General features: G+C 33.8%; 1 protein-coding gene across 1 annotated transcript; it reads left to right on the top strand.

Annotated features, from left to right (window-relative positions):
- Nucleotides 1-17,331: 17,331 nt before the first annotated feature.
- LOC131490971 (phenylalanine--tRNA ligase alpha subunit-like) lies at nt 17,332-18,010 on the top strand. The gene has a single exon (XM_058693382.1). It carries the CDS (start codon nt 17,332-17,334, stop codon nt 17,794-17,796), a length of 465 nt encoding a protein of 154 aa, XP_058549365.1. The 3' UTR covers nt 17,797-18,010.
- The last annotated feature ends 593 nt before the right edge of the window (nt 18,011-18,603 follow it).

The following is an 18,603-nucleotide window of genomic DNA, read 5'->3' as shown; positions in this document are numbered from 1 at the left end:
TTAAGGCTTGGAGTGAGATGATATATACAAAGGCTGGAAGAGCTACAACTGACCCACACAAGCCCTCCTAAACACAAGCAAGTAAGTAAATGTTTGTTACTGTTAGCCATAATCAATTTAGGATTGTGTGTTGCCACAGCAAATGCTGACTAATACAATAAGGAGCCTGACTGCATTTCATCTTGGTTCTTGTTTCTCTCACTATTGTTAAGACTGATACTTTGCTACACTTTCTAGACTGCCTCTTGTCTTTTTCTTTTTTTTTTTTAATTTCTTTTAAATGTTTATTTATTTTTGAGAAAGAGAGAGAGCATGAACAGGGGAGGTGCAGAGAGAAAGGGAGACACAGAAGCCAAAGCAAGCTCCAGGCTCTGAGCTATCAGCACAGAGCTTAATGCGGGTCTCAAACTCACCTATCATGAGATGATGACCTGAGCCCAAGTTGAGCCTTAACTGACTAAGCCACCCATGCACCCCTCTTTTTCTTTAATAAACAATAAAAATAAAAGAAAAAGAGGAAAGAAGAATATGAACTGATATACTGATAAAAATACTAATGTAGTAGCCATAAACTCAACCATATACATAATTAATTGCATTAAATGTAAATTGAATAAATTCTCCATGTAAAAGATTGACATTGTCAAACTTGAGTAAAGAAAAGTTAAACCTAACTATCTGTGCTGTTTTCAAGATGCATATTTTAAAATAATGATGTTACATAAAGAGGAAAGAAAAAGGACAAAAAGAGACATACCTTTTAAGCCATAAAATAAGCTTTAAAGCAAGTAGTGTTATTAAAAGTAAATATTATATCTTCAACATTATTATAAATAATTGTTTCCTTTGCACAGATCTTTTATAGTTACTTGAATATTTTGTGATAATTAGTTTAACACTAAGTTACAAAATGCCCAAATCTATTAAGTAAAGCACAAGTAAACTGTAATATGTCATATTATCCTGAAAGACACAAATTAATGATTGTCAATGAACTCACACTGTGCAACTGTCTCTGTTCTTTCAAGATATTACATATTACATATGAACATCTGCCATATAAGCCAAACAACTAAATAGTGAAATGTGGTAATTACTAGCAACACTTAAATCCTCTCAGAAGCATAACACTGAATTTAAGAAATCAAACACAGTAATTCAGTTTGGACAAAGTTTAAGGACCTGCAAAAATGAACCCATATAGAAAAGAAATCAGAACACTGGTTACCCATGGGTGAGAAAGCTTGCAATAGGAAAGGGGCATGAGGGAGCTTTTGGGGTTCTTAAAAGAATTTCTTTCTTGATCTAGATGATTGGTAAACAGATAAATTCACTTTAAGGAAATTCATCAAGTTGTACAATTATGAGTTGCACACTTTTCTATGTATGTAATATTTTAAATTTTCAATAACTGAAAACCAATGCTTATAAAAATATTTTGGGGGAACAAAAAGATCACAAATATTAAACTGCTAAACTTTACATATTTTAAGTGGACTGGTGCCAGTAAAATAAGCAAATTTTTTATTTATTTTTAATTATTGTTGGTCTTTTCATTATTTCAAGATAAATTATTGATAATATTTCTGAAGCACTTTTCAGTATCTGCAAATTTTGATATAAAGTGTTTGCATAAATCTCGGGAAGCATGTTATATCTTGAAGGAAAAAATAATGGAGAGGTAGAAACTGTTGTCTGGTACATAATTTTAAATCATAAAATGTAAATTTCATGAGGAATTTTTTTCTCTGAATCGGACTGAACATGAATAATTTCCTAGTGGAAGATTAAAAAAAAAAGAAGAAGATAAATGAAATAAAAGCCAAACATCTGAAGGAGGTAAATACGTTAAAAAAAGTGAAAACAGAGCATTGGCAAGACAGAATTAATGTCCACAGCTTCAGTGTCAAAAAGAAATATGGGAAAGAAATAACAATACATGAAGCATGAATATAAACCACCTGAAACAAATGTTCGACAAGAGGATAAATGGAACATGAAACACCCTGTCCTTAGCCTCAGAGATAGAGACAATAATTGAGAAGATCATGCTTTGTGATCCACTGTGATAAATTCTATTGACAGAGACAAAAGAATGGTCATGGAGCAGAAACAAAACCTCAACTTCAGATATGGCATTTTAAATTGAATGACCAATTTAAACCTTAAAACCACTTAGGTATGCTTGAATTTACAGTTTGTAACGCTAAGGAAAATTTAAAAGTGTGGTTGCACTTAATACTTTATGGAAGATTTTTATATATAGATCTGTTGAATATGTGTATCATCAACCTTTTTCTTAAGAAATAATTGATGCAGAGGTTTTTTTTATTTTTTTTTTTATTTTTGGGACAGAGAGAGACAGAGCATGAATGGGGGAGGGGCAGAGAGAGGGAGACACAGAATCGGAAACAGGCTCCAGGCTCCGAGCCATCAGCCCAGAGCCTGACGCGGGGCTCGAACTCACGGACCGCGAGATCGTGACCTGGCTGAAGTCGGACGCTTAACCGACTGCGCCACCCAGGCGCCCCTGATGCAGATTTTAACCCTGACTGTAATTGATGGTTTAATAGTTAATGTTCTATAATCTTTAAAGAGACTAAAAGGGAAATTTTGAATTACTGCTATTGTAAGAATATAATTTTTTATCTATCCCACTTTTTTTCTTTTTCATAAGTGATTGCAAGTTTCAATCGACTGTTACACGTATAGGGAGGATTAAAAATCTTACACATATTCCAGCTCAAACACACCAATCTATAGAAGCTTGGGACTGGAAGTATTTAGATACAAAAATAATTGTTAGAGCAAGTAAAAAAATGAAATTCACATAAATGTGAAATGATTTTTAAATCATGTAAGGCAAGGCAAAAATTATGCTTAAATGCTTTAATAAATAAATAGTACATTCCAATTTAATTTTAACCTATGTTCTAAGAACAGAAATACGGAAATGAACAAAAGTAAAAACAGGAATGCAATGTAGTTCCCAAGTGGAAGGTTATATAAAGGTGGAAACATAAAAAAAAATACAAATTGAATTTGATTTGATAAATTCTTATGTTGCCAAGGGAGCAAAGGAAGGTAACATTCTGAGACATGAGGGTAAGGTCTTAAATGATGGTGTACGTTAGCAGGAAGTCTATTATAGTGGAATATAGAGGTCAATGCGGTGCGAAACAGTGTGAAGGAAGAGGCGTGAAGCATAACAGTCATATTAAGATGTATTGTGAGATAGCACTGCAGCCTCAAATAGGCACAACTACAATGAGGTTTTGCTTGCAGGACAATAACATCAAACTATAGACTTTTATTCCTGAAAGCGGAGAATCCATATAAAATGTTTAATTAAGAAACATATATATTTTATGCTTTAAAGGGATTATGCTTGGGGGATCCTTGAAAATTTGGCTGGTAATATTTCCAGAGAACAGACTAAATATTATATCATTAAAATTTATTATTATAGCTCTTTAATACTTGATACTATGTAGTTGCTTTACATTTATAATTACATATAAATTATGTTATATTATAAATAACATAGATTATTGTAAGTATTAAGTAATTTTGAATATTTAATCTCTGCCAGAAAAGTGTAATAGTAATGAAAGAAGAACACAAATCTCAAATGATTTGAGACACACTTACAATCGCATCCAGTCTTTAGGGAATACCCTTCTTACTGATTTGTAGTTTTGTGTATTTCTCATGTAAGTCTTTCCAGGGATTTTATTTATCTTTTAATTACCACCTACCATGTATCTAGAACAACCTAAGCTCTTGGAATAAAATGGTCAGACAGAAAGGGTCTCTGTCCTCAAAAAACTTATAGCATGTGTGATATTAAAGAGAACATGCCAAGATTTCTGTAGCTGAGGGCCTTGGAGAATAATCACAATTTTCCTGTGTGTTGATAATGTCATCATTGGAAAGCTTTTGTATAACTGGGAAGACCGGTAGATCTAAACAGGCATATCTGTTTGGACACAAGTGGACAAATAATTGTTTCAAGGTACATGTGTCTGGTACAGGCTTTCTTTTGAACCTTGAAGATTAGTCCCCTGGAAAAAAAAAATAACTAAGAAGATTAAATTAAAAAATTCAAAATGATATGTTAAGAAATAAGACAAGGTTTATAACTTACATAGGTAATTGCTTTCAAAAACACTAGCTGCAAAGGAAAAGAAGCATCAAGCTTATTTTTAAGTAGATAGAAATTCTTAGTTTATGTTTCAAAGAATTCACAGAAAAATAAAATGGTACAATGAGAAAATACACATGATTTACTTTCAGCACGTACACAAGGTCAATACATTTCATCCAAAACACAGTATGCATTATACTATGCCCGATACCAAAGCCACGTAGGAGCTAACATAGTGCTTTCTCGATAAATTGACTGAATATTATAATAATTACTTCATAATTCTGATCCACCGGGATTTTAAAGAGCATTGAATTATGGTTTGTTGTATTTGAGTTCCAAAACACTGGCTTAGTAATGCATGTATGATATATAAATAAACCTGTGGAAATGTTCCATTTGGAGTTAAATTCTAACCTTCCTTCATGCCCTATGCTCAAATTCAAAACAGAGAATGGGCCAATTATAAGTTTTGGTGACTGCATATTGGACATTTTTGGAGGGGAATACATTGGGATATAGCTAGATCCTAAGGCAAGAGAGAATTAAGGGGAAAAAACCCTAAAAATCTGAGCTGGAAACAAGCATCATTTAAGGGAAGAAGAAAGAAGATGCTATGAATAGCTAACTATGAAGTACCCTTATGATTTTTCCATTACTATTCCTGAGTAGCATAGTGCTGCCTTACTTTAAGCAATGTTACCTGAACAAGGGCAGGTATTACCTATTTATAATGGAAGAAGGGAAGAGAGGCTTCATCACTTTCTCATTTCTTCATATCTAATAATGTTGAATATAGACCCCTGTCTTGTTAGCTGTGCTATAAGTGGGATAACGATTTATAGGCAAACTTATTAGCTCTTTGGAGTATTTTAAAATTTACTTTCTATATCCTAATTTCAGACTTTACTGAAACAGGACTACTATGGTTTGTTGCTTGCCTGAAACATTACTCATTTGGTGAGATAAAAATAAAAAATTTGTTTGAATGTCACAAAGCACTAGCTCACAAGGAATCTAAGCTGTTTGCTATAAGAAAGACAGTTATCTCATATAGTTACGATTTGAATATATTGAGTAGTGACCTACTTTTTTTTTTTTGAAGTAACAGAAGTATCTATATTTTCCTTCATTATCCCTCTAGAATTAGTGTTGTGAGCTGCAAACTACACTGTCACTCAAGTGACAAAATACATTACCTTCAAGATCATTCTTGGTCATTTATTTTGCAGATGACAGAAAAGGATTCATGGTTATTTGTGGTAGCCATATCCTACCTTCTGTTTTCTCATTTCTGCACACAAACCTCATGCCTTTCATTATTTCATCTTCAAAGAAAGCTATTCAATACAAGCCATCTTTACAGATGAAACTAACAACCTCTTCCTTAATTTTAATTGTTCTGATGAATTCCTTCTAAAAGAGGACCACTAAATTTTGTTTTTGTTTATTCTTAGTAATATGTCTATAATCTGAATGAGAAAAAATTATTCATACATTTATGAAATTACTATTACTATTAATCACAGGGTTTTAAAAATTAGACTCTAGCTTTGGTGAGTAAATTCCTCATAAAGTATATTTGTTAAGGCTTTTATATCAGAAGATAATTCAAGACTTGCAATTTTCACCCTTCATTTTCATTACCCCATTCCAGTATTGCAATAGTCATTTAAACTGACTTTTAAAAGGCCGTTCAAGCTGATCAGTTAGCACATAAATGTTCTTTAATGATTTCCTGTTTGTTTTGCATGCAATATTCCTCAATCTAGAGCTAGATTGACAGAAGAAATACCTAAAGTAATTTATGAGATGAATGAAGATTTTCTAACTGATTCACTAAACAAGCACACTCAGATTACTAAAGGGATGGTGTATTCTGGCTTCAAAGGTCTATGTTATTTCATACTGCTTTCCTCACAAACCAGGAAATCTATGAATAGCTTTTTTTCTGTCACAGCCCCAAATCATAATATTTTAGGATTCCATGTGTATTTACAGTTATGTAATCCAAATTAGAGAAGGAAAGGAGAAAAAGTAATTTCTTTCAATATCTACTATCAAGTATTATACTAATTTCTTTATATGGATTAATTTATTTAAACCTCAGCATGAAAGGACATGGTGAAATTGAGACATTCAGATTTTTGCTGTCATCACTGCCAAAAATATATTTTTAAAGAATTTTTTTTCCTCATGGCCTAATGTGTTTTAGGTTTGGAAAATAATTTTGAAATAGTGACTAATTTATTCAAAATAACAGTTAATGAGAACTGGATGAATGAATAAACACCAAGATTATCTATGTCCTGATGATTCAAAGGTAAATGAGATACTCATACTCTTCTAATTCTCAACAAGGTTGTATTCTCTCAATAATGAGTGTCCTATTTTAAAAACATGTAAATTACATTTTGGTGTGAATGTGTGTGTGTCAATGACAGAGAAAGAGAGAGAGCAAGAGATGGATGAACAATTTTATGTTTTATGTATCCTTTTATATTCCATTCATAATTTAGAGAAAATGAGATCAAATAAATGTATGTTATTGCAGATAACTGGTATTTCATTCTTTTTTCTCTCCAAGAAAGGCTTCTTTGCCTCACTTTTTATTAGATTAAGTGAAGACTTTGACATATAAAATGGGTGGAGTGCTCCCTCCATAATTTAAAAATGAAAAGCCAATTTTAGGACTGGTTATCAAATAGAAGTTGAGTTTTTCCACAGAGAATAGATAACTGATAAACCACACAGTTTCCAGGATCACCTCCGAAAGGCAGTTGAGGCCTTTAAATTCTGAGTTGTGATTAATAGGAGACGAGGGTGTGATTTCTATAGTTGCCCTCTAGAGGCCTGTTCTTGAAATTCTTTGACAGATAATTTTATAGTTCTCTCATATTTACTACCCCACTTCAGAATAAGTTCCAAGTGTCTTCCATAGCATATGAGAAATGGAATGTGGAGGGGAGTTCGGAGAATGGAAGGAAAATCTGTGAGTAATAGACCAAACCTTCTATTTATTTTCCTCAAGAAAACAAGTAGACAGACACCCAGAACTTCATGATGGTTACAGGAATAACTCCAGTTTCTGAAGAGTTCAGCTACCTATGGTCCTTATCTTCTGCCCATTAACTCATCCCTTCTGGTGAAATACGCTTTTTCTAAACTGCGACAGCTGATTGAGTTACCTATATAGGTAGCTGCCTGTGAAGAAGTTCTTTTCTCCCCTTTTTCCACGCTCACATATCTTGTGGTGAATGGCTTAAGAAATGCCTAGTGGTATGTTCCACTAAATATGGATGTATTACAGTGAAATGTGAATTTTCTACTCTAAATCCCTACACTATAATTGATTAAAAATCTTCATCTAAGAGATAATTCTGCTTTGAAGAAATGGGTGTTATTTAATATGCCAAGCTCCCTGATCACCTATTCTGGGACTTTGTCCTGATAACTAAACTTTATATCTCCATCATTTTTATCTTCTATTTCTATAATGGATAATTCCTACTACTATTAAAAATAACATTTCCCATAAAATAAACTTGATTTCTCTATTTTTATTTAATTTCTATTTTGTATCCTTACTATACCTTGCAACACAATTTAATGAAAATAGTTGGCTTTATTAGAAAGCTTTACTTTTTCACTTCTCTTTTGTGCTCTGCTGAGGGGCCTACCTTAGTCTTAACCTCTATCTATAATCTTCCCCATGAGCACACAATGAATGCCTACAATAGGCCCTGTGAGTAGATAAATCAGTGAATATCAATGGAAAGTATTAAACATCAATTCAGATATCTAAAGACAAAAAAAAAAAATCTACTAAGACTACACATCCATGGGATGATACCTAGCAATCTAACAAATGTGTAACTGGAGTCCCAGAAAAGAAGGGAAAAAGAACAAATTTTTAAAAAGTAATGCCCCAAGTTCTTTCCAAATTTGATGAAAAGTATACATCCACACTCTAAGCCATTAAACAGACTCCAAGTAGAATAAATATAAAGAAAGAAATAAACAGACATATTGAAATCAAATTGCTAACAAAGCAGTGATCTTTTTTAAAAACTTAAAAAATATATACACTATATAAACAGAACACAGAATGGCAGAAAATTTCTCATCAGAAACTAAGAAAATCAGAAAATGAAGTTACTTCCTCAAGGTGGTAAAAGAAAAAAACAACTGTCAACCTAGATTTCTATACTAGCTAACATGTTTTTAAAAATAAGGGCAAAATGAAGACATTTTAAGACCAACCACACTACACAAATAATACAGCTATCATCATCATCATCATCATCATCACTTACAATACTATTTGCTGGAGAAGACACACAGTGACAGGAACTCTAATTGTTTGCAAAATAATACAGCTGTTTAGAAGTCATTTGGCAGTTTCTGACAAACCTAAACACAGTTAATATACAATTAGGATCCTAAGTATTTATCCAAGTTATTTGAAAACTATGTCCACACAAAAGTCAGCATGGAACTGTTTACATCTTCATAATCGCCCAAAACTGATGAAAGCAAGAGCAAGAAATAAATGAAGTAGTACTGGATTTTATTCTGAAGTATAACATAAGTACCCATATGTTCACATTGATATAAATAAATGAATAAATAAATGAATTGGAGAGAATGTACAAGTTTCTCATGAAGACAATTTTAAATAATTGAATAATTTCCCAATCTTTAAGTGTGGATTTCACTCCAACAAGTACAGTATTGAAAGGAGGAATATATTATTTTTACAGTAGAGAAGCATAACATATACTACCTGAACAAAGTGATTAAAGTTAACATCAGTAGTGGTATTATTGTTAATAAATATTCTTGAAAAACATCAGACAAATCACAAATAAAGAACAATCTATAAAATTCATGATCAGTCCTTCTCAAAACTGTCAAGGTCATTAAAAACAATGAAAGTCTCAGAAACTTACTGCTAAGAGATGCCAAGAGACATAATGACTAATGGTATACTTGATAAGATCCAGGACAGAAAAAGGATATTAAGTAAATACTAAGGGTATCTGAACAAACTATGAACTTTAGTTAATATTAATCTATTAATACTGTCTCATTAATCTGAACAAATTTGTCATAATATGTAAATTGTTAGTAACAGAACATGCTGGATATTTGTTATATAGCAGCTCTCTGTATTACCTTAATTTTTCTGTAAATCTAAACTACTTTAAAATACAAAGTTATCAAAATAATATAAGGAAATGAATATATATGTAAGCACTAAGAGAAACTCAAGAAAACTTGAGTATAATATATTAATATGAGATAAAGCAAACACTTCAGAAGAAGGAATACTCTAGGGGTAACTGGTTTAAGTGCCTGACTGCTGGTTTCTGACTCATGATCTCAAAGTTCATGAATTGGAGCCCCACACCAGGCTCTGCACTTATAGTGCTTGGGTTTCTCTCTCTCTCTCTCTCTCTCTCTCTCTCTCTCTCTCTCTCTCTGTCTCTCTGCCCCTACGTCTGCTCACACTGTCTCTATCTCAAAATAAATAAACTTAAAAAAAGAATACTCTAAGCATAAAGAGTATTAAAAGAGCATCAAAATGATAAAAATATATTCACCAACAGATCACAAACATCTTGAATATGTACTAACCTCATAAGAGGGCTTCAAAATACCTGAAAAAGAAAACTATACAAGTACAAGGAACAATAACAAAATATACAAATACAGTAATAGATTTTGATATCTCTCTTAGTAACTAACATAACAAGTAAAAAAAAAAAGCACAAAACAGTAAGTCTACAGAATGACCACAAAAAAAAAACCGTGATCACTAAAACTGATCATATACCCCTGAAATATTAGGATATACTTTATTTTGAGCTGCATAAGAAATAGTCTGTAAAGGAGACTATACTCATGGTCATAAAACAAGCTTTGATGAATTAAAAACACTGAAATTAATCAGTATAAGTTCTTTGCCCATATGGAATCAAAATATAAATCAGTAACAGAAAAGTGTACAGAAAATTGCAAAATATTTGGAAAGTAATCAATACATTTTTAAGAAATCCATGTTTAATAGGTCATAATAAAAATAACCAGTGACGTTAGAAAATATATTGATATGAATTAAGAAGAAAAGACAATACATCAAAATGTGCAAGATAAAGTCAAGTGGTACTTAAAGAGAAATTTATACCATTAAATACTTACATTAGAAGGAAAAAGAATAAGGTCTCAATTCAATTAACTATGCATATACTTTAAAAAGCCAGTAAATAACAAATTAGCTCCTTAGAGGCAGGAATAAGGAAACAGCAATGGCAAATGTAGAGATAATTAAGAGAAAATCAAAATAGAAAAAAGAAAAATCTGGGGTGCCTGGATGGCTCAGTTGGTTTGGGCTTCTGGCTCTTGATTTTGGCTCAGGTTATGATTTCACAGTTTGTAAGTTCAAGCCCTGCATCGGGCTTCATGCTGACAGTGCAGACCCTGCTTCGGATTCTCTCTCCCTTTCCCTCTCCCTCTCCCCTGGTTGTACTCTCTCTGTCTCAACTCAAAATAAATAAATTTTTAAACCATTTAAAAAAGAAAAAGCAAAATCTGCATTCACAAAGAAACTGGTAAAATTGATAGCTATCCAGCTAAATTGATCTATTAAAAATGAAGAAAGAAACCCAAATTATCATTATCAGGCATGAAAGAAAAGACATCACTCTAGATCCAACAGATATTAAAAATATAATAGGGGAGGCTGGGTGGCTTAGTCGGTTGGGAGACTGACTTCGGCTCAGGTCGTGATCTCACGGTTTGTGAGTTTGAGCCCCGCTTCAGGCTCTGTGCTGACAGCTCAGAGCCTGGAGCCTACTTTGGATTCTGTGTCTCCCTCTCTCTCTGCCCCTCCCCCACTCATTCTCTATCTCTCTCTCTCTCATAAACATTAAAAAATATATAATAAATGTATATTATGAACAATTTTAAAATCAAATGATTAGATGGAAGATACAAGTTCCTTAAGATCCTACACTCTGAAAGTTTCCTCAAGAAGCAATAGTCACAATTGCCCACATCAACTAAAGAAACAGACTTCATATGTAACAATCTACTCACATAGAAAATCTTAGGCACAGATCACTTTAATGATCGATTAATTATACCAAATATTTGAGGAAGAAATACATCTGTTTTTTTAAAGTTTTTAGAAATTATAGAAGAGGAAGGAACATTTCCTAATGAATTTTAGGATGTGACCATTACCATAATAACAAAGTCTAGTGAAGCCATTATAAAAAAATGTATACTTAACACTGATATCCATTGTGAACACAGATGCAACAATCCTACACTAAATAGTAAGGAATCAAATCTATCCATATGTTAAAAAGATAATCATCAGGTATAAGTAGAATTTATCCCAGATATGCAAGACTGACATTTGGAAACCATTCTGTGTAATTCAATTTATTAAAACAATAAAAGGAAAAACCTAAAAATCATATCAACAGATATTAAAAAGCATTTAAAAATTCGACATGGTAAAATCTTACCAAATCAGAAATGAAAGAGCATTTCTAAAGCTGGCAAAGGGAATATGAAAAATCCACAGCTTATTTCATTCTTAATAATGAAAGATGAATGTTTTTCTCCTAAGATTAGGAACAAGGCAATGTTGTTTACTATCTATTTTTATTTATCATTAAACTCAGTTTCTAGTAAGTAGAAAAACGGAAAAGAATTAGAAAATAAAAAGAAAAGCATAGATATCATAAGGTAAGATGTACTTTTGTTTATTATATGATCACATACATAGAAAACAACAATGAATCTTCTAAAAGCTACTGTAAGGGGTGCCTGGGTGGCTCAGGTGGTTGGGCATCTGACTTCATTCAGGTCACGATCTCATGATTCATGAGTTGGAGCTCTGAATCAGTCTCTGTGCTGATAGCTCAGAGTCTGGAGCCTGCTTTGGATTCTTTGTCTCCCTCTCTCTCTCTGCCCCTCCCCTGCTCATGATCTGTCTCTCTGTCTCAAAAATAAATAAACATTAAAATTTTTTTAAACAAAGCTACTATAATACATTAGTTTACAAAGTTTATTAGACTGAAGGTCAATATTTATTTATTTATTTATTTATTTTATTTTATTTTAGAGAGAGAGAGTGTGTGAGCAGGGGACAGGGGCAGAGGGAGGAAGGGAGGGAGAATGAAAGAGAGAGAGAGAGAGAAAGAGAATGAATCTCAAGTAGGCTCCATGCTCATTGTAGAACCTGAAGCGGGGCTCAATCCCACGATCCTGAGATCATGACCTGAGCCAAAATTAAGTCATACACTCAACTGACAGAGTGCCCCTGAAAGTCAATATTTAAAAATTAAATGTTTTATCTAAATATTATCAATAAAATTTAGAACATTAAAATACCATATGGATAGCATCAAACAGAATATCTAAAGTGAAATTTAAAAATATAAATATATATAAGGCTTATATACAAAAAACTACTAGACATTGTTGAAGGAAATTTAACAAGACTCAAAGGAAATTTCTACCACGATACTGTATTAAATATTTCAACATTTTAAAGATCTCAATTTTCCCAAAAATTATCTGCAGTTTCAAATAAATCAAAATCAAAATTCCAAGTGTGTGTGTGTGTGTGTGTGTGTGTGTGTGTGTGTGTGTGTACACGCATGTTTGAATGGGTTTTGGTAGAAATTGATAAGCTGACCTAAAAATATATATGTAAGAGTGATGTACATGGAATAACTGAAACAACAAAATAGTTTTTAAACAGAACAAAGGCGAGGAGAACTCTGTTTTAAAGACTAACTATAGGAGTGCCTGGGTCGCTCAGTCGGTTGAGTATTAAACTCTTGATTTAGGCTCAGGTCATGATCCCAGGGTCATGGGATCCAGCCCCACATCAGGCTTTTCCCTGAGATGGTGCCTACTTAAGATTCTCTCTCCCTCTGCCCCTCTTCCCTACTCATGCACGGGTACTCTCTTTCTCAAAAAACACAAAAATAAAAATAAAGGCTTACTACAAAGCTATAGTAACCAAGAGTGAGTCATTAAAACCCAGAAATGCATAAACTTTAGTGAATGAATTTTATTCTATGAAAAATATACCTCAATAAATTCACCAATGGAGTGGAGTCCAGAAATAAATCCATCGATTTTTGATAACTGTTCCAAAGTAATTCAAAGGGGATGGAATAATCTTGGAAAATGTGTCTATTTCCAATATGATGGGTATCAGCAGATAGGTCTTTTTGGAGGTTATTAGATGACCATGAAGGTGGAGCCCTCGTGAGGATATTAGTGTCTATATAAGAAGGGGAAGAGGCCATTTTCTCTTTTTCTTTGCCCTCTGGGGATACAGGGAGAAGGTAGTTGTCCATAAGGTAGGAAGAGGGCCTCATCAATAACTGAATATGCCAGTACTTTGATGATGGACTTCCCAGCCTCTAGAACTATGAGAAATAAATGTGTTAAGCCACCCGGTCTATAGTTTATTATAGTAGCCTGAGCTAGGATACTTACCTTTATAAAGGTACTCTTTATAAAAAAAAGAACTTGAAAACTGATTAGAGACTTAAATGTAAAAGCTAAATCTATAAAGATTCTAGAAGACCACAGGAGGAAATTAGACTTTGATTAGGGGAATAATTCTTCAAACGAAAAGAATATGAACCATATATAGAAAAAATGGAAAAAGTGTGCAGATTGAACAACAGAACTTTAAAAATGTGCTTGTACCATTGTTAAAAAAAAGTGAAAATCAAGATACAGACCAGAAGAATAATTCGTATTTATTTATATTTATATAATATATATTTATGTTTATAAAATTTATATCTGGATAATACAACTAAATAATAATAATAAAGCAAGGTATAATATGTATAAAAACTCCAAGAGACACTTAAATCAAAAATAAAATTCAATGGTCAATGAAGTCCATTATAAGTGGCTCATTATTATTAGTTGTTAGAAAATGCAAAAAAAATCAATGAGAGACCACCTCCCACTAGAATAGCTAAAATTAAAAAGATTGGGAATACCAATATTAGCAAGAATGCTAAGCAAATGAGACTGTCGTACACCGGGCAAGCAAATGCAACATGGAACAGTCACTTTAGAAAATAGTACACTGGTTTCGGGGCACCCGGGTTGGTTAAGCATCACCCGGGTTGGTTAAGCATCTGACTTTGGCTCAGGTCATGATCTCATGGTTTGTGGGTCTGAGCCCTGCTTTGGGCTCTGTGCTGACAGCTCACAGTCTGCAGCCTGCTCTGGATTCTGTCTGTCTGTGTGTGTCTTTCTCTCTGTCCCCTCCTGCTTGTGCTCTTTCTCTCAAAAATAAACATTAAAAAATGTAAAAAAAAAAAACAGTATATTGGTTTCTGACATAATTAAACATACATTTCCTCTGTCACTCAACAATCTACTCCTAGATATTTACCCAAGAGAAAAGAAAACAAAGGCCCATGCAATGATTTGTATGCAAATGTTCATAGCAGCTATTTCGTAAGAGCTCAAAGCTGGAAAGAATCTAAATGTCCATCAAACGGTGAATGGATAAGCACATTGTTATATCCTTACAATGAAATACAACCTGATAAAAATGAGTGAGCTGCTGATGCAAACCACAACATAGCTGAATCTTAAAAGCATTATGCTATATGAATAAAGACAGACACAAATGATTACATACTGTTCTGTGCCATTTATCTAAAATTCTAGAAAAGACAAAATTATAGTGGGACAAAGGAAATCAGGGGTTGCTAAGTGTTGGGTTTAGGGGAAGGTCTTAATTGCAAAGGGCCCATGAGGGAATTTTTGAAAGCGCAGGAAATGTTCTGTAGCTTGATTGTGACAGTGTTATATAAAACCATATTCATTTGTCAAAACCCATCAAAGTATAAACTTTAGTAAATGAATTCTATAGAATGAAAAATTATCTCAATAAAGTTGAAAATTTTAAGGATATGCTTAGCAAAGTGCTTACCTTATAGTAGATGCTCAATACATGGCCAGATAAATTACATTTTTATTAGTAGGTTGCAATGGTCTCTTTAAATAGAGGCAGAACTCAATTAGATTTTTAATACTACAGAATGATATCATGAGTCCAACCACTGGTACAATTTGGCTTTAAAAGGAGTTGAACAAAGAACAAGTTCACCGTCTTCCATAATGACTTAATATTTAAATGGGATTTAAGTCATCTTGGATTGTTATATGAAAAGCACAGTCCCTAATGGGTAACAGATTTTACATGTTGGAAAGAAATATTTTCATGCCTTAACTTTTTTCCTGTGCTTTCACAGTTCTGACACCATGAAAATTTCCCAGCCTTTAAATGCCTGCTGCAAACATTAAACTTACTTTGCCAACTAACAACTGAGCAGGAAAGGCATGTTACTGCCCAATGTAATCACCCTTCTTTTCAGTAGCATCAAAATATTTGGAATGCCAGTTGCAGAAAACTATTTAGCAATTATGAAGTAAGTATTGGATCCACGCCATATCATTTTGAGTCGTTCCAGCTCCCTAAAATGGCACCACTTTAGAAAATAGCATTATAACGCTGTGGGTAAGTGAGAATGTTCTGCATCCTCTAACACCTGGGCATAATGGGGGGCAGACTTAATGACCTGTCACTATATTCCCTTTCCTTCGCTGGTAGACTGTATTCACAACCACTTCTAGTGCTCTATTTTCCTGGTTTCTAATATCTTCTTGTAAACTTTTAACATGAAGTCTTCTCTCTGATTTGTCATTATTTCCTGAGTTCTACTTAGAAATTTAGCAGAATGTTCACTGTTCAGCATGATTATTATCTCAACATTTTCAAATGGAAATCACCATGTAGATCTTGTTCAAATTCTCTGCTTACCTTATAGAATTCATAGGCTGAGAATTAGGCTGTAGAATTCCTGTCATTGGCAAGCTTCTCTTAATTTTCACGCAGAGGGCAGGAATGAGGGCTCATCTACCACTTTTGTGCTTTCAGAACAGTTCTTCTAGATGATGTTTATTTCTGTGCCCTTTAGGAATTAACGTCCTTCCTCTGGGTCTCTGTGACCCTCTATATACTCCTATATTTCTAGACATGAGTAGAAAACCAGAATGTACAAAATGTCAGGAAATTGTATCAGGAGTTAAGTATAAATCTTTTGCTGAATTAGTAATTCTACTAAACAATACAAATTTGTCTACTATTTTCTATTTTTAAAATATTTTCAATGTATTATCTTATTTGATTTTCATGAAAACTCTTATGGAAGAAGTAATTATCATCTTCATATAATTGGAAAATTGAGGGATTCAAGGAACTGCCTAGGGCCATCAGGCTCATAAGTAGTGTTGAAGGAAATAGAATCAAATCACTTTATTACAAATCCATGAGTGTTTCACAATATTATGAAAGTGAAATCTAGGTGGAAAAGTAGAGAAATCTCTTCATGTTGTCAAATCCACATGGAGGCTGATTTTAATAATTAGAATAAAGGTAAATACATTGTCTTTGATCCAAGGAATTATTCTATATTTTGTTTGTAGTGGTTATTACATGGTTGCATACATTTGCCAAAACTCATCAAGCTGTATACTTAAGTGTTTATATTATATGTAAACTATACTTCAATAAAGTTGACTGCATACTACTTCTGAAAAATAGTGATATTTACATTTGCAAATTTTAATATTCTGCATCATTAGTTCATGTAAAAAATAATTGATATGTAAGCATATTGATATACTTCACTGTCACATACATTATACAACTATTTTGATGATTTCATATATGAATATTGAATTAAGTAATCATGCTTTGTGAATCAGCTATTTATTATATTGTTGTTTTTTTTTTAACTATACCGGTTTGGGTTTTCTTTTAATATCTATGCTTATAAATTCTCCAGTAAGTTTTAAAAAATACAAATTCTATTATGTGAAAAATTCTAAGAGTAAGATTTGCATTTAATACTCTTTAAGTAAAATGTAGCTGACATTTCCAAGAAACACTGATTTAATTCCGCAGATGGTTCATCAAATAATTTACTGTTTTCAGAACAGGATTCTCAAATGCTATTTGCTTGTCTAATAATATTTATCCAACCAACTTGGGAGTTCGCGTAAACATTAAAAAAATAACTTCAGCTTAACAAGAGGAAATGATTTAAAAAATAATGATTGTGGTGATAACCACAATAAGTTCTTCCTTTCTCTTCCAATTGATCGAGCACCTCTACTTACCCAGCAAAGGCTTGGCTCCTGGGTACAAGTACAAGATCCGGGAAGAAGACGCAAACGCGTGCGCACGACATCAGCCGCAGCCGCGCATGACCGGCCGCGCACGACGTCAGCCGCAGCTGCGCCCTCCGCCGCCCGACCCAGAAAAAGCCGATCATGAGCGCCAAGTCCTTTTCCCTGGACTTCAGAACAAGACCCTGGGCGCTATGCACTTGGCCGAGTTCCACCAGCTCGAGGGCATTGTAGCTGCCCTTGATTGCACCCTGGGGCATCTCAGGGCCGTCATGAGGCAGTTCTTCACCAAACCGGGTATCACCAAGCTGTGCTTCAAGCTGTCCTACAGGCCCTGCAGGGAACCCAGCATGTGTTTTGTGTGGTGTTCAGGGGTCCTTGAGGCCTGAAGTAGTGGGTGGAGCCCAGAGTTCCCAGGCTCTTTGGTCTCAACATGTTGCTGTCTCTGGGGCTTCCTGACAACCTATGCATCATTGCTTGGGGCCTCTTCCTGGAGCACCTAATGATGATCAACTATGGCATCAATAGTATCCAGGAGCTGGTGGACCACAAGGTAAACCTACAGGTGATGTGCGACAGTCCCCTGTGCCGCCTGAACCTCGAACAGGATTTCCAGGTATGGATGGAATTTGTGGGGCATAGATGAAATATATAGGGGGCGTGCAGAGGAAGGAGAGAGGCATCGTTTACTAACTTTGGGGCCTATTTGTGGTCTATTATTTTCCATCAATCTTTGGATCTAGCCTTTGATCAATACCACAGCCTTGATTACTGTCACTTTCAAGTAAACATTAAAAAATTTTTTTAAATGTTTATTATTTTTGAGAGAGAGAGAGAGAGAGAGCACAAGCAGAGGTGTAAGGGTTAAATTGTAGTGTAGGGCTAATGTTTAGCTTGAAAAATAACAGCTTTGTGTTGACACTGAAGGTTAAGAGATAACAGCCTTGCTTTGCTCTGGTAAACTATGCCTCATACTCTTGTAAATTAGGCTTCACCAATTAAAGAAACAAAAGTTCAAAGAAAAGAGCATCAGAGGCAGGGTCAAGGAGATCCACTGGTTGCAACTTAGAGGCAGAAAGTCTAAAGTAAACACCTCATTAGGCAACTGTTTCTAACTCATCTGGAGACTGTTTCTTTGTTCTGTTCCCAGGTGATGATAAAACGATGTGATCGGTTATAAAAACTCTGTACCCCGG

This window comes from Neofelis nebulosa, chromosome 2 (assembly GCF_028018385.1).
Source record: "Neofelis nebulosa isolate mNeoNeb1 chromosome 2, mNeoNeb1.pri, whole genome shotgun sequence".
In the NCBI taxonomy this organism is placed as follows: Eukaryota; Metazoa; Chordata; class Mammalia; order Carnivora; family Felidae; genus Neofelis; species Neofelis nebulosa.
Note: the sequence above shows the minus strand (reverse complement) of the source record. Positions and strands in the feature narration are given on the sequence as shown.

Bases quoted from the DNA above. Each gene is read 5' to 3' on its own strand.
- LOC131490971 (XM_058693382.1), top strand. From the start codon at position 17,332: ATGATTGTGGTGATAACCACAATAAGTTCTTCCTTTCTCTTCCAATTG.